At 36.6% G+C, this 15,953-nt stretch overlaps 3 protein-coding genes across 3 annotated transcripts; 1 reads left to right on the top strand and 2 right to left on the bottom strand.

Moving 5' to 3' along the window:
• The first annotated feature begins 1,770 nt into the window (after window positions 1-1,770).
• On the top strand, window positions 1,771-2,706 carry LOC121172256 (olfactory receptor 5W2-like). The gene has a single exon (XM_041004109.1). It carries the CDS (start codon window positions 1,771-1,773, stop codon window positions 2,704-2,706), a length of 936 nt encoding a protein of 311 aa, XP_040860043.1.
• A 6,807-nt stretch (window positions 2,707-9,513) lies between these two features.
• On the bottom strand, window positions 9,514-10,209 carry LOC121172333 (olfactory receptor 5W2-like). The gene has a single exon (XM_041004192.1). It carries the CDS (start codon window positions 10,207-10,209, stop codon window positions 9,514-9,516), a length of 696 nt encoding a protein of 231 aa, XP_040860126.1.
• Window positions 10,210-13,727: 3,518 nt separating this feature from the next.
• LOC121172380 (olfactory receptor 5I1) lies at window positions 13,728-14,672 on the bottom strand. The gene has a single exon (XM_041004243.1). It carries the CDS (start codon window positions 14,670-14,672, stop codon window positions 13,728-13,730), a length of 945 nt encoding a protein of 314 aa, XP_040860177.1.
• Between the last annotated feature and the right edge of the window lie 1,281 nt (window positions 14,673-15,953).

Here is a 15,953-nt window from a genome sequence, read left to right as displayed (position 1 = left end):
GATATAGAGAGAGGAAGAGAAACAGAGAAGATCTTCTGTCCACTGATTGACTCCCTAAGTGGCTGCAATGGCCAGAACTTAGTTGATACCAAGCTACGAGCCCAGAACTTCTTCCGGGTCTCCCAGGTGTGTACATGGTCCCAAGACTTTAGGTCATCTTGTACTGCTTCCAAGGCCAGAAGCAGGAAGTTAATGGGAATCAGGGCTGCCTGAACATGACTGGCAACTGTATTGGAGCCTGGCTTATGTAAGGTGAGGGCTTTAGCCACTAGACTACCTTACCAGGCCCAACTGACATGAATTCAAATAAACAAATTTATCATTTATGAAAGTAACATTAAAAGTTACATTCATTTCTTTTAGCCAAGAGTTTGAAATCAACCATCAATTTTAACTACTTTAGAAGTGATACTGTGTATTTAAGCTTAAACTTAAAACTTGCTCTATTTATTATATATGTTTTAGTCAAATAATGAGTGAAGTTAATAAAGTACTAATACATGTAAACGAAAGTCCAAGTATTATATCAAGATAATGAAGTGTAAAGGATCACAATAATTCCAATATTTTTCCAAATAAACACAGACATATCTACACTTCCAACCTAGGAGTAACTGTGTGTATAACCACAAGAAATGGAAGCCCATGTAAATCTAAATCATTATTCTTTGCCCTTCAAATCTCCTTTTAATAATGTCTATCTAAACATCAGTGAAAATTGATAATGATAGTTATTAACAACCAAATAATTTTGATACTATTGTTTAACAAAACAGATATACTTTTAATATTCAGCTATTTCTTGCTCTTTTTTTTAATCATGCCTGTGGTTTCTCATGGGTTTTTTCTTTCAGAGCAGGTTGAGTTATGCAAAGGGGGCTATAACCACTCTGGCAAGCCATTGGTGATGAGGAATAGAACAGTTCATACAAATGTGGTTCCGATTTTGGTAAACCCTAATCAGTTCAAACATGAAAAGCAACATAGTGATCTTAATTAATATATTCTGTACCATTATCGTATGTTAAATTAATTTTATTTGAATAATCACACAATGCATTACAGAGAACATGAGAATTTTAGTCTTATAATTCTTGCGTGGCTAAACTAATTTTGGATTTTGTCTACATTGTTTTTAACCAAGAAACAACTTTGGGTTTATTAAAAACCAATGCCTAAAATTAATGATAATAGCTAAGATGTACCACATATTTCAAGAATTACTTATACATTTAGAATAAAAATTTGGAAACTGGCTTTGATATACAGATACTCTTGCCATTAATTCACATGAAAATTTCTCTTCAGAAATGGTACTTGTCTTGGTTACTTTCTCCAAGTAAAATGATAATTGGCACGCCTACTTCTGCCTTGTTTTGATTTTTACACTTACTGTTTATTTTCATTTAGTTTCAAAGGCAGATACAAAGAGACAGCTGAAGAGAGACCTTCCAACAGTCAACACCGTGCCAAGCTGAATCTGGAATTCCAGAATTCAATCCAGGTGTGTAAAGCGGGTGACAGGGATCCAAGTGCCTCTCTGCTGCCTCCCAGAGCATGCAATGGCCAAAAGCTGGATGTGATTTGAGTATACCTGGAATGGAATCACTCGCTCCAGTCACAAAAGGATGTGGAGCAGCAAGCTCATTGCTCTATACAGCTTCCAGTCTCATGTAATAACTTCTTGATAATATTGTTTAATAAGCCAACAAAGGACTTATCCTAACCCCTCTGTGATTCGTTTTTGTATAGTTGAAAGATCAAAGTAGAATGGACAGGGGAAATTGTTCCTCAGTAAACGAATTCTTTCTCTTGGGAATTACTGATAACCCAGAGATGAAAATGATCCTATTTTGCATATTTCTGGTTGTGTATCTCTTGAATGTTCTAGCAAATGTTGGAATGATCATTTTAATTCAACTGGATTCCCAGCTGCACACCCCAATGTACTTTTTCCTCAGCCACCTCTCTTTTGCTGATCTCTGTTATTCCACTGCAGTTGGACCCAAGATGCTGGTGGACCTACTTGCTGAGAAGAACAAGTCTATTTCAGCCATTGGCTGTGCTCTGCAGTTTTTTGTGTTCTGTATCTTTACAGACACTGAGTGTCTGCTGCTGGCAGTGATGGCCTTTGATAGGTACCAGGCCATCAGCAACCCCTTGCTCTACACAGTCAACATGTCCAGCAGGACTTGCTTTCAGCTGTTGGCTGGGGTTTACCTGGTGGGAATGATAGATGCATTGGCACACACCACGTTGACATTTCGCTTGTGTTTCTGTGGCTCTAATGAGATCAATCACTTCTTCTGTGATGTCCCTCCTCTGCTGTTGCTATCATGCTCAGATACTCAGGTCAATGAGTTGGTGATCTTCACTGTGTTTGGATTCATTGAACTGAGTACTATCTCAGGAGTTCTTGTCTCTTACTGTTACATCATCTCATCAGTCTTAAAGATGCCCTCTGCTGAGGGGAGGCTCAAAGCTTTCTCCACCTGCACCTCCCACTTAACTGCAGTTGCCATTTTCCAGGGAACTATGCTCTTCATGTACTTCAGACCAAGTTCTTCCTACTCTCTAGATCAAGACAAGATGACGTCACTGTTTTACACCCTAGTGATCCCCATGCTGAACCCTCTGATTTACAGCCTTCGGAACAAGGATGTGAAACAGGCTCTAAAGAAACTAAAGAATAAAATTTTGTCTTAAGTAATTAACCATGTGCTATAAATAATTAATTATACACATTTGTGTTGTAGCTCATTTATTAAAATTAAATATTAATACTTAAATATTATTACATAAATATTATTACATAAATCCACATATGAGGATTCAGAATCCATAGACTCAATCATCCACAAGTAGAAAACCTTCAGTCAAAAACACAGCAATGAATATGTATAGCCTATTTTTCTTACTTTTTTGCATAATGGTGTGTAATTACAACTCATTACATAACATTTTTATTGTATCAGATGATAAAGTGGTCTTGATATGCTCTAAAATATACTAAAGTATTATATAGGTTATATGTAAATGTGAGCATTGTGTCCATTTATATAACAATACATTCAGTGAAAGTCCTTATATCAAATAAAAACAAAAGATGTTTCCACATGTATATGTTATCAAAACAAATCAGTGTTTTGCAGTTTCTAAAAGTTATTCTATTTTTGGTAAATATGTTTCCTAGTATTGGTGTTTTCATGCACTCATTTTATTCCTTAGAAATCTGTTATTTATTCATTAAAATATTATTATGATCATTATGTATTTTGTGTTTATACATAATTATGTTATTTTGCATTTTATGATAAATCCACTAGTTATATACTGAAGAATTCTATAAAAGTTCACTAAAATTAATATGTAGTGCTTTAAGACATCATGACGTGAAAAAACAATATATAGACTAAATATAGAGAGTAAATAAGGACAGATTGGGTCAAGCAGAAATAATGATTTTTCTGAGCCAACCACAATTAAAACTACATAGGGAAGTGGATAACATTAAAAACAAAATGAAATTTTAAAAATTCATAAGGGTATGGAGAGCTTAGTAGCTCTGGAGAAACTGGAAACAGAAATCCTAAGGACCTCAAGGCACTGTGCTTTTAGGGGAAACAAAGTCTCTGGTAAGTAAGCATTGGAGAGCAAAGTGAAGAGCACAGTTTGTTCCACCGTCCTGAAATTCTCAGCTCTGTTACTCCAATCACATTTCCCTTCAGCCTCCTCATCCTCAACTCTTCAAATCTCCATTCGTGGAGATTTCAGTCTCCTAAAGTTTTTTTCCACCTGTCCTTCTGTGAGACCACTGCCTCTGTGCAGCCACCCTGTGTCTAACACACAAATTAAAGAAATAAGTGGGAAGAGAATATACAGTAAAATCAACAAATGTTATATACTTTGTGTGTATAATAGATAGTAAAGTAAAAATAACTGAGGGGTTGCTATGGTGGGGTGAATGGTCTGGCCATTTATCTACAAGATAGGCATGTTTAGGTATTTCACTGATCCATCAGTCTCCCCTCACTACTCTGGTTAAGCTGCTAAGAAAACCTTGAATATCTCAATATATCCCAATTATACAAGCAAATGGTTGTGATTATTCATAACAATTCTCCAAATTAAAGGCATTGAATGGCCAATGCCTTGTTCTTTTAAGAAATGTCTGTTAAAGGTCTTGGCTCATTTTTGGCAGGGCAGTTATTTTCTTTTTGTTCCGTTGTCTGGATTCTTGGTATATTTTGGATAGCAGCTTTTTCTGTCATATTATTTGATAATGTTTTCTTCTGAAACATGAATTTTCCTTCACTCTATTCCTTATTTCTCTCGTGATACAAGCACTTTACATTTTTAAAACTCATTAATAAATGCATTATATGATACAATTTCCTCCCCTATGCCAGGTCTTTGATGTAATCCCATTTGTTTAGTTTTATGTTTGTTTTCTGAGTGTTTGAAATCATATCCAAAATATCTATACTTAGGCCAACTAAATGAAGACTTGCTCTGCATTTACATCTCTTATTTTTTGATTCAAATATCATACTTAGTCTTTAAACATATTTTGATTTGATTTCTTTTTACAATGTGTGATACAAGTTTCCATTTTCCACCCTTATATGTGTGAACATTCGGTTTGCCCAATATAATTAGAGAGGAGATTTTATAACCACATTTAGTGATCTTTGCACCTTTATGAAAATTCAAATGCCTGTAGAAATGTATTCTCTTTTTGAAGTGGCTATCCTAATCCAACCCTCAGCAGGCCTATTTTATGTCCAAATCATGATGTTTTAACAATAACATTTTATTACAAATTTTTAAAGCATTTGGTGGGATGCCTACAGGCTATTTTGTTTTTGCAACCAAAAATGATGTATCTATCAGACTGTTTCTACTTCTGTAAATAAAATATTGGCATTTCCATTTCTGTGAATAAGTGTTCACTTTTTTTTCTATTTCTGTGAACAAAGATATTTGAATTTTGATCAAGGATTTCCCAAATCTTTATTTTGTGTAATACAGATATTAGGTAACACTGATTTTTGCAGTCTAATAATATGTGGCATATTTCCATTTATTTGATTGATTTTCAGTTTTATTCAATGATGACCTGTAATTATCAGTAAGGTTTGAAAACAGTCCAAATTTCCATCAACGAATGATTGAATGAAGAAAATGTTGTATACACACAAACACACACACACATAAATACATACACATACTATAGAATAATAGTGAATCACAATAAATAATAAAATAGCATAATTTGCAACAAAATGGATGCAACTGGAAATTGTTTTGCTTCATGAAATATGCCAGTCACCAAAAGAAAACTGTTCAGTGATAACTAATATACATAATTAAAAAAATGCAATCTTTATGAACAAAGTTAACATTTTGATATGTGATTATCATTACTTACAATTTCGGTTTTCTGAAAAGATTTCTTTATTTTTATTGGAAAGGCAGATACAAGATAGGGAGATTTTCTCAAATTGCTGCAATGACCACGTCTGAGCCAAACCAAAGCCAGGAGCCAGGAATTTCCTCCGGGTCTCTCAGTGGGTGCAGGGTCCAAAAGCTTTGGGCAATCCTCTACTTTCCCAGGCCATAATCCTGGATCACCCAGAACACAAATCCATGCCCATGTGGGATCCTGGTGCTTGCAAAGGGAGGATTAGCCCATTGAGTCACTTTTGAGGAACATTAGTTCCTTGTCTGTCCATACAATCAGCTAGATTTTTTTTAATATAATATGACACCGAACATCTGTTTGTGAACTGAAAATTAAAAGAAAAAAGCAATAAAGAAGCTAGGGACAATTTAATTGTCTATCAATAAATGAGTGGAATAATTAACCCTGGCTGAGTTGTCAGTCTTCTCAAGATTTAAACAATATCCTGTTTGCAACATATTGGCAGGAAGAATGACCTCACAAGCCTTGTCCCTGGACATGGCACAAGTTTTTAGTGGCCCTGGACAGTTCTCAGTACTGTTCAATATTACAGTAAATGAGAGGTATACTATGTTAAATCCAGAAGTAGAGAATTTTAAATTCTCTGGACAACTTTTCTCTAGAAATAGGTGGTAAATTCTTTTGATAATGATTCAAGAATTTGGACAAAAACCCCTCTTGTGGAGACAGACATGCTATTAAATACCAATAACTGTCCCAGTTCAATGAAAGTCATTAGGGTACAGATGTTTGCCCTTGTTTCGAGTCACTTGTCTCTGAAATTCTGAACTCTCCCTTGTCTTATTCCTCCAGGTTTAAAAAATAATGTGTTATCTGTAGGAAATAAGTGAGCTTTCCCTAATGATAAGTTACACAGTAATACAATTTTTGTATGAACCATATAATAACAGGGCTGAAGGAGCATCATTATGTAAAGTTAGAGTTTGCATTCAGTATAGAATGTAACCTTAGGAAACCTGGCTCCTCCAGGGAAAATAAGCAGCAGAAGGAAAAATAAGACTTGGCAAATTTCAGGAGAATATGCCCAATTGTAACTCCAGAGATTCTGACAACCTCTTGGGTAACTAATGAAAAACTATTGTCAATTTACCTATGTGGTTTGAGCTTTGCTTCCAAATTATTTCTCAATAGTGTACATTTGACATTTTAGGGTTGGATTCAACACAGTTGTTAATGGAATATAAAAAAGGCATACATGTTACAAATAATTTTCCCAAAATTAAGACTGTAGCAATGTCATTGAATTTCACCAGATGAGTATGTTGCCTTATAGACATCAAGAGAAATCTCATTAACACCAAAAAAGAGAAACAAAGAAAAATAAAGACCATAAGCAAAATTGTATTGCCAGGAGAATGTCCAAGAGATACTTGAAAATATGTGAAGCAGCAAAGTGCATAAATAATTGCATACTTTACAATTCTTATTGGTCTTTTAAAGAAATCTTTGTATTAAGTTTGCATATATGGATATATATACATGGATATATATTTACATATGCATATATTTTTTAATTGGAAAGGCAGATAATACAGAGAGTAGGAGATACAGAGAGACATATCATCCATCTGCTGGTTCACACCTCCAGTAGCCCCAATGACCAGAACTAAGTTGATTTAAGCCAGGAGACAGGAACTCCTTTGGGGTCTCCCACTTGTGTTCAGGGTCCCAACGCTTTGTGCCATCCTCTACTGTCTGATATTGTCTCAACCAGCAATGTCCAGGCACACTTAAATAACAAGTGAAGAAAACATGACTTGTGAAGGATTTTATAATTGTAGTGACATGGGAAAAAGCTGTCCAGGGTGGGAGTTTGGGGAGAATTCCAGTTTCTACGAAATTGTACCATAAAATGCTAGTGTCCATGCACAAACACTCAGACTTGCAAGGCAAGACAATAAACATCAGAGACTGAATGTGGATTGTTTCATGAAACAGTGAAATAGTTATCGTAGGAAAATTTATTTCCAATTTTCATTTTAATGAAACATACAACTATATGACAAAATAAACAAAGCGACAAATAGCTTTGTAGTTCCAACAAGCCATCTATTTACAGTGGGATAGCAGAAATCTTATGCAAGTAAGCAGAGAAATCCCAGATAATTTAGCATGTTAGGAAGGCATGAACACTGCATCAGAGAAGTCAGGGTGTCCTACGCCTGTAAATCTAGCAGAAAACTTAAAAGGGAGACATGTAAACACAGACATATAGAGAGCCTGACCAGCTGCACCAGCTGAGCAGTCATAGACCAGCCCCTCCCTATTCCTGGATGCTTCAGACTTTTGGATTAGTCACCATCAGAGGTACACATGTAAGAATGATGGTCTTTACCTGAGCTAATTTTGGGCTCCTGAGAGACCACTAAGGTCGCTCTAATGGAGGAAAAGGAGCCAGAGCTAGAGCTAAGGACAGAGAAATTGCTCTCCTGTGTCCAGGGTCTCCATGTCCTTTTGGCACCTGTTAGGCCACAATGGCCACAGGCGGGAGCAGGCAACGCAGAGCAGAGGGCGCCTTCTGGGAGACAACCCGGTAGGTGTTGGACTGTCATTAAACCTGAGGAACTGAGGAGGCACAGGTGGCATGGGGGCAGGACTGCAGAACATCCGGGGTTTGATGCAGGATGGGGCCAGAAGGGGACGCGGTTTCCTCAAGATACACATGTGGCTTCCACAGGCACACCAAGATAGGCCCAGGTGCCATTGCTTTGGGCTTGAGGAGGGGTTATTATTTTATAGGAGGATCTGGGGTTTTGTATGGAAATTTTACTAATTAAGCGTTTTAGATTGACAGTGGGCAAATTCTTCATTGCGTGTGTGTGTGTGTGTGTGAGAGAGAGAGAGAGAGACAGAGAGAGAGAGAGAGAGAGAGAGAGAGAGAGAGAGACAGCAGTCCATATACAGTAAATGTTGCTGCATCTGACTTTAACACTTTTGTTACTTCCTGAGCAGTCAAATGTTATTACTTTGTGTTATAACCAATGTACTTAAATGTATCATTGTTATGCCATTTTGGGGGAGATCGTGCTTAGGGTTAAGGGAAAAGAAAGCATTCAAGATATAGGATGGCGATCATAATTTTACTCTTTACATATTGCATTGACAATATTTTATATGAAAAATAATATTTGTCATAATCCACAATTGAACTGAAAAGAATGGGATTTAGCAGCATAGGGATTAAAAACATTGAAGTCACAGGAGATAAATTGTTCCTTGAGACATCTGTATTTCAACTGAAGAGATGGAATTAAAATCATGTGCTTCTACTTTCAGCTTTCTGCTGACACTCATTCTGTGAAGCAGCAGATGGTAGAACCAGCAGGTGGATCCCTGCCAGAAACACAGGAGACTTTCTGGTTTCAACTTGGTCTAGTCTCAGCTAATGTAGGTATTTGAGAAGTGAATGAGTAAATGGAAGATATTCTTTCTGTGCGCAACCCTCTGTCTCATAAATTCCTCTATCTTTTAAATTAAAAATAAATATAAAACAATTCATGGAAAATATGAGCTAAAGATGACTTTATTTTGGAGTAAAATTATTTTGGTGTATTTGAAATACATCAAAACAAATAAATGTTTAATTTCATTTCTTCATGAGCTTTTCAAAGTATCCTCAGTAATTTATTAGATGCTTTAGGAGCTCAAGAAGTTTTATTAAGATTTATTTTAGTGCTTAGTTGTATCTGCTATAATCATTATACTGTACAATCCATTAATATGGAAATTACTGAACTCATAATTTTTACAACACATACATACATACAAAATAACCAAGACCTACAATTTTCTTAATATAATTAAAATTTTGATGAAACTACAAAGACTAAGATATTTTTCCACACACAGGTGATATCCTAAAAATTCTGGAGTAACATAATGGAGTTTGGAGAACTATATTTTATGCATGATGTGGAATAAAGATCCTCATTTGAATTAAAGCAGCTTAGGAAATGTATTAGACATATGCAGAATAGATTTTATGACAACAAGGCAAAATAGAAGAAGGCAAGTATTGTCTTAAGTAACTATTTAAAACCAATACTGCTTTTCACTCTTTCCAGGGCTTGTTTCACATCCTTGTTCTGAAGGCTGTAGATCAGAGGGTTCAGCATGGGGATCACTAGGGTGTAAAACAGTGACGTCATCTTGTCTTGATCTAGAGAGTAGGAAGAGCTTGGTCTGAAGTACATGAAGAGCATAGTTCCCTGGAAAATGGCAACTGCAGTTAAGTGGGAGGTGCAGGTGGAGAAAGCTTTGAGCCTCCCCTCAGCAGAGGGCATCTTTAGGACTGATAAGATGATGTAACAGTAAGAGACAAGAACTTCTGAGATAGTACTCAGTTCAATGAATCCAAACACAGTGAATAATGCCAGCTCATTGAGTTGTATGTCAGAACAAGACAGAATGAACAGAGGGGGCAAGTCACAGAAGAAGTGATTGATCTCATTAGAGCCACAGAAACACAAGCGAAATGTCAACGTGGTGTGTAGCAATGCATCTGTCACTCCCACCAGGTAAACCCCAGCCATGAGCAGGGAACACACCTTGCTGGACATGTTGACTGTGTAGAGCCAGGGGTTGCTGATGGCCTGGTACCTATCAAAGGCCATCACTGCCAGCAGCAGACACTCTGAATCAACAAAGATACAGGAAATGAAGAACTGCAGAGCACAGCCATAGAAGGGAATTGACTTGTCTGTAGCAAATATGTGCACCAGCATCTTACTAATCTTGGCCTATGTTTCTTCAGTATTTAATGAGACATAAAATAGTAATCACTGACCCTGTCTATATAAACATATTAATTTTGTTACAATACTCAATACTTTGATGTTAAGGGATGATATTTGTAATTGTAGAGAATGCTACAGGAAAGAGAGAGAATTTAAAATATGTACCATGATGGTTCACTGTCTTAAATGAATCGAATTACTTGGCTTGTGGTCTGTTCATCTAAGAGGTGTGCCATGTCTGTATGCATCTATGTCTCCTTGTTGATGCACAGATTTGGAGCATGAGTGATGGACATATGGGATATTTTAAAAATTTTAGTATGGTATGTGGCTCACCTGAAGCTGAATGTGTATCTACTAGTGTTTGTAATGTGATAAATCAAGTATTTCTCTAAATGAATAAATCCCTTAATTCATATATTATTCATATTCTGTTAATTCTGAAGAAAAGGGTTTTTGATGTGTAGGTTGGAGAATTTATTAAACTGAATAATTTTCCCAGATGATTCATTCAGAAATGTCTCATTGTCTCTATAGTTAATCTTTTCTGGCTTTATATATTTGAATCTGAAAATTGAGGAACCTACCTGGGTCAGGCAGTTCTTGTATCTGAACACCAGACGAACAGCATTTTATTTTCCAGGTCGCATGTGGGACTTCATTCTCTGCCTCCCTTAGGCTTTGGTGTGATTATTTATGCTTCTGGTTCTGCATTTTCCCCTGTGTATTTACTAACAACACTTGCAAAGTTTTGACTTTAAATTGTTACAGCTGACAAATTGATCCCTGGTTGGAGGAAAACTGGGAATTAGTTCACACTACTAAGTGTACAATCCTGTCTCAATCCTCCTCCAATCAAAGCTTGGGTCTAATGATACTCAGCTCCGCCAGAATTTTCAATTTCTTTCATATTGCTTTTTTTTTATTTCTTCCTTTTTAAAATTTTCTCCATCATCTTATGTTAATATTACACACATGTATTTTATTTTTGCTGCAAAGTTTTTATATTATATGAGTCACATGTTAAGAGAAAATGCTTGAATTTTGACTATATTCATGAAGTTGGGTAACTGTCATCACTAATTCCCTAACATTTGGCATCATTCCAACAAGAACACTCCCAGCCTGCAGTACTATCTGTGTCCGAGGATACAAGTTGCCTGTTGACAACAGAAAGACATTCACCTTATATGAAGTTCTGTTGCAAGTTTCTTTTATAAGATACAATATTTTCAAGGTACATCTATGTAACTGCATGTATCGGAATATCTCTTTTAATTATTGAACATTTAATTATATATATATATATATGGAGCGAGAGAGTACATTTATATTTATAGAGAGTATATATATTATATATATATTACATTTTGATTTTCCTCTTACCAAATTTCAGATAACTTAGTTTTTGCCCATATTTCACTGAATTGATGATTATATTGTTTATCTACATTTTGCTCACTCTTTACTTTCTATCTGCTGGCTTACTCCTCAGTTGCCCTTCTACAGCCAGAAATGGGCCAGCTGAAACTAGGAACCCAGAACTCCATGGGAGTCTTACACTTGGGTGAACAAGCTCCACGTTACTTGCACCATCACCTGTTGTCTCTCAGGATGTGCATCAATGGGCAGCTGAGTGAGTGCTGAGCAAACCCTCAAAGGAGGACACTGTTAGGGAACCAAGTACCTCAAGCAGCATCTAACCCATTGCACCTATGTTTGCCCATTGTCCAAAAATGGCATCTTATTAGTGTCTTCTTCTCTTTTTCATAAAAAAAAAAGATAAAATTCCATAGGCTCAGGGATTCCCCGCCCCCATTCAAACCTCCCCTCTCCAAAGATTAGCACCATATTATTACAGTAGTGTAGGCCTTCCAAAACAGTCACAAGTTCATCATTCTGCTGTTTAAGTGTATCCTGATTTTATAGGTATAGACAATGGTAGAAACTCCAATATTCTGTTGTCAAGATGTACTTGACAGTTTTATTGGGAATACATCTTTTATTTGAGAGTAATGATGCGTAATGCAAAGTATCTTCACTTCTCAGTATGCTAATGGTTTCTAGGCACAAACCTCTTATTTTCATAGGATTAATTAAATTCTACTTCTGTTATCCACATGGGCTTCAGCACAGAGGAAATTGTCAAATTACAGATAAGTGAACTGCCTCAGAAAATGTTATCTACACCACAGCTAAAGTGTAAGTTCAGCCTTATTAGCCATCATGCAGTCACAGGAACATGGGAAGGGTTGTAGACTCATGTGACAAAAGATGGGTTCTATGCAAAGAAGTAGGCAGGTCATCCGGAAAGCTCCAGAGGATGGCATCATTAATGTCTAATAAATTGCCACAGCCTTGCCAAAGATTTATCTATCTAAATGTTTAATTTTTTTCATGGGAATCATCTTTGGGCCTTAAAAAAACAACACAAGCACATGCTAATTTTTACTATTCCCATAGTTGGCAGCAGTTATATTTTGTCATCGGTGATATGAATTTGGAGAGTGATACAATTATCTTATACAAAAAAAAAACAAAAATAAGATAGATATTACAGATCAGATGATAATATAACTGCTAGATGTTAAAAATTTATTTGACATGGCAAGCTATGATGACTTACCCTGCAAAGAAGCTCAGTGAGATTCTTCATATCTATGGCTAAGTAAACCCTGCTTCAGCAAATTTGAAATTTAAGTTTCCATTACTCTGCTTGCATATACTCATGTGGCTGTGTGTTTAGCTTCTTTTCCTACCAAAGCATTACAAAAGCTAAGGAGAAGCAGTGTTTGTCAGAAGTTTCGAGAAAAGATATTACACGTAACTTGAGAATCAAAGATCTACCTGTCTTGGGCTGGGCCAGGAAACAAGATCTCGATAAAGGACCCTGTGCATGCGAGATTCAAGTACTTGAACCTTCACCTACTGCCCTTGAGTGAATATTAGCAGAAATCTGAGACTAGAACACTGGTGCTGGGACTGAGACCCAGAACTCAGATATGGGATGCGGACATCTCAATCACCATCTTAAAATGTTCATGTTTATTCCATTTTTTTCCAGTGTGCAAAGCAAAATTTGTGAGACATAATTCATATGAGATACCATACCAATGAGGATCAGTGTTTAAAACTTCCAGTTATTCCTATTCAATTGTGTGAATCTCTTTAACTGTCTGACAATCAATAAGATGATTAATAAATTCTCTCACCTTTACAAAAAAAATTACCAAGGCATAAAAATGCCGTGAAATCTCCTCGAAGTGATAATCAGAAGTCAAGTAATGTACAGTCCTTGTATGTCAACATCACATTTTTCCTTGTTCAATAACTTAGAGTTGAATGAGACCGGCAGCACACACTACACACAGACACGCAGACAGTTCAAGCTACTTTGCTGTGTTAACATATGTTTACTTGCATCCCTATTACAGGGATTGGTGCTTATGCTGCTGAAGTCACAATTTAACGAAGTTGGCAATCAGATGACTCTTGGATGTTCTGTTTCATGCAGAATCTGCCTTGGATCCTAGAGCTTTTTTAGCTGCATCCTTGACATCTTTATTTCTCAAACTGTAAATCAGTGGATTTAGTACGGGGATGATAATGGTATAGAACACAGAGACGATTTTATCAGTGTTGGGTGAATAGAGGTAGCTGGGTCGGGAGTAAATGAAGAGCAGAGTCCCCTGATAGATGGCCACGGATGTCAAATGAGAGGCGCACGTGGAGAAGGTTTTTTTCCTCCCACTGGTAGAGCGGATCTTTAAGACTGAGAGAAGAATAAAAAAGTAAGAGACGACGATGATGATGAAACAGATGACTTCCACTGAGCTGCCGTAGGTGGAGAGGAGCAATTCGTTAAGCGATGTGTCTGTGCAGGACAGCTTCAGCAGAGGTGGGAGGTCGCAAAAAAAGTGATTAATAACATTTTTGTCACAGTATTTCAGAATAAAAGCAAAGGAGGTATGGACTAGGGAGCTCATGTTGCCTCCAAAATACGACAAGACAATCAACCACACACAGATGCTTCGAGACATCACAGCCGTGTACAGTAAAGGGTTACAGATGGCCACATACCGGTCATATGCCATGGCAGCTAAGATGAAGGATTCTGTATCTGCAAAAGTACAGAAAAAGTAAAACTGCAGAGCACACCCGTGATAGGAAATAGTTTTGTTCTCTGACAGGAAGTTGATTAGCATTTTGGGAACGATGACTGAGGAGTAACAAAGGTCAACAACAGAGAGGTTGCTAAGGAAAAAGTACATGGGGGTTTGAAGGTGAGGATCGACTCTGATTAACAGGATCAGTCCAATATTTCCCATTAGTATCATACCATACAACAACAGAAATACCAGGAATAGAACAATCTGCAGTTCCGGACTCGTTGGAAAGCCTAATAGGACAAATTCAGTCACCAAGGTGTAATTCCCAAGTACAAACTCCATCTTCTTTTTCCTTTGGTCACTATTGTAGCATCCTACAACGTGATATTGATGGAAAGAAAAAAAAATCATATATTTATATATATATTTATGTATATATAAATGACCATTTTATTTGTTTAAAAAAGTTCAATCAAATAGCAAATATAACTTTTTTTTTCTTTTCAAATACAAGCTTTAAGAGAGATATATCCTAAGAATTAGTAGCTATGAGGGTCAGTACCATGGCTCAATAGGCTAAACCCCCACATTGTGGAGCCAACATCACATGTGGTTGCCAGTTTGTATCTCAGCTGCTCCACTTCTCATCCAGTGACCCCTGGGAAGGCAATAGAGGATGCCCCAAAGTTTTGGGACCGTTTATGCACAAGGGAGACCCAAAAGAAGCTCCTGGTTCTCAGTTTTGGATCAGTTCAGCTCTGAGCATTTCAGACATTTGGGAGGTCAACCAAATGGGAGAGAATTTTTTCCTTCTCTTTCTCTAAAGATAAGAATAAATAATCTTATATAAAAAAAGAAGTAGTAAGAATAAGATTCTGTGTTTGCAAGTTTTGTTTATTTGAGTAATGACTGCATATATCTTAAATGGGACTGTTGGGTTTGCATATGCAGTGATCATGTCTGACTTGTTTAATGTTTGTGATTTATTTACTTAAAGGGACAGAGGTAGAGAAAGAGAAAGACAGATAAAGAGAGGGGATTGTTGCATGCATTGATTCATTTCCCAAATGGCTGCAATGACTAGGACTGTGACAGTTGAAAGCTAGAAGCCAGGACACAGCTTAGAGGTCCCTAAATACTTGAACCATTTTCTGCTGCTTTCCCAGGTATGTTAATGGGGATCAGAAGTGGAGCAGCTGGGCCATGAACTGGTGCCAGAATCAGATATTGATGTCACAAATGTGGTTTTAGCTATTATACCTCAACTCTGGTCCCTGATTTTCCTTAATTTTTGTTTTCCAAACATAACTCAGTAGTGTTTATTATACTTACATAATAAGTAGATAAACGAACTGATGTTTATTTATGGCTACCCCTCAAGTTTTAATAACTAACATTTCAACGATTTTACGTTTAACCATGACATCTATTGTATGACACAATACAGGGAAGTTTTAATAATTTGAAGGACTTAAGACTTGCTGATGCACTGTCTTGTGACAATGCCTTATGCAGTGTGAATTTTTAAAAAATATTACTGAGGCAAAAAAAATGTCCATTTTTTCTTAATTTACTTGGGACTTGATTGCAGTCGTCTCTTAACTGCATGCAGGCCATATGACT

This window comes from Ochotona curzoniae, unplaced genomic scaffold, assembly GCF_017591425.1.
Source record: "Ochotona curzoniae isolate NIBS_2020 unplaced genomic scaffold, NIBS_Ocur_1.0 scaffold_3171, whole genome shotgun sequence".
Taxonomy (NCBI): Eukaryota; Metazoa; Chordata; class Mammalia; order Lagomorpha; family Ochotonidae; genus Ochotona; species Ochotona curzoniae.
The sequence above is the reverse complement of the archived record's forward strand: the minus strand, read 5'-3'. Positions and strand labels throughout refer to the sequence as shown.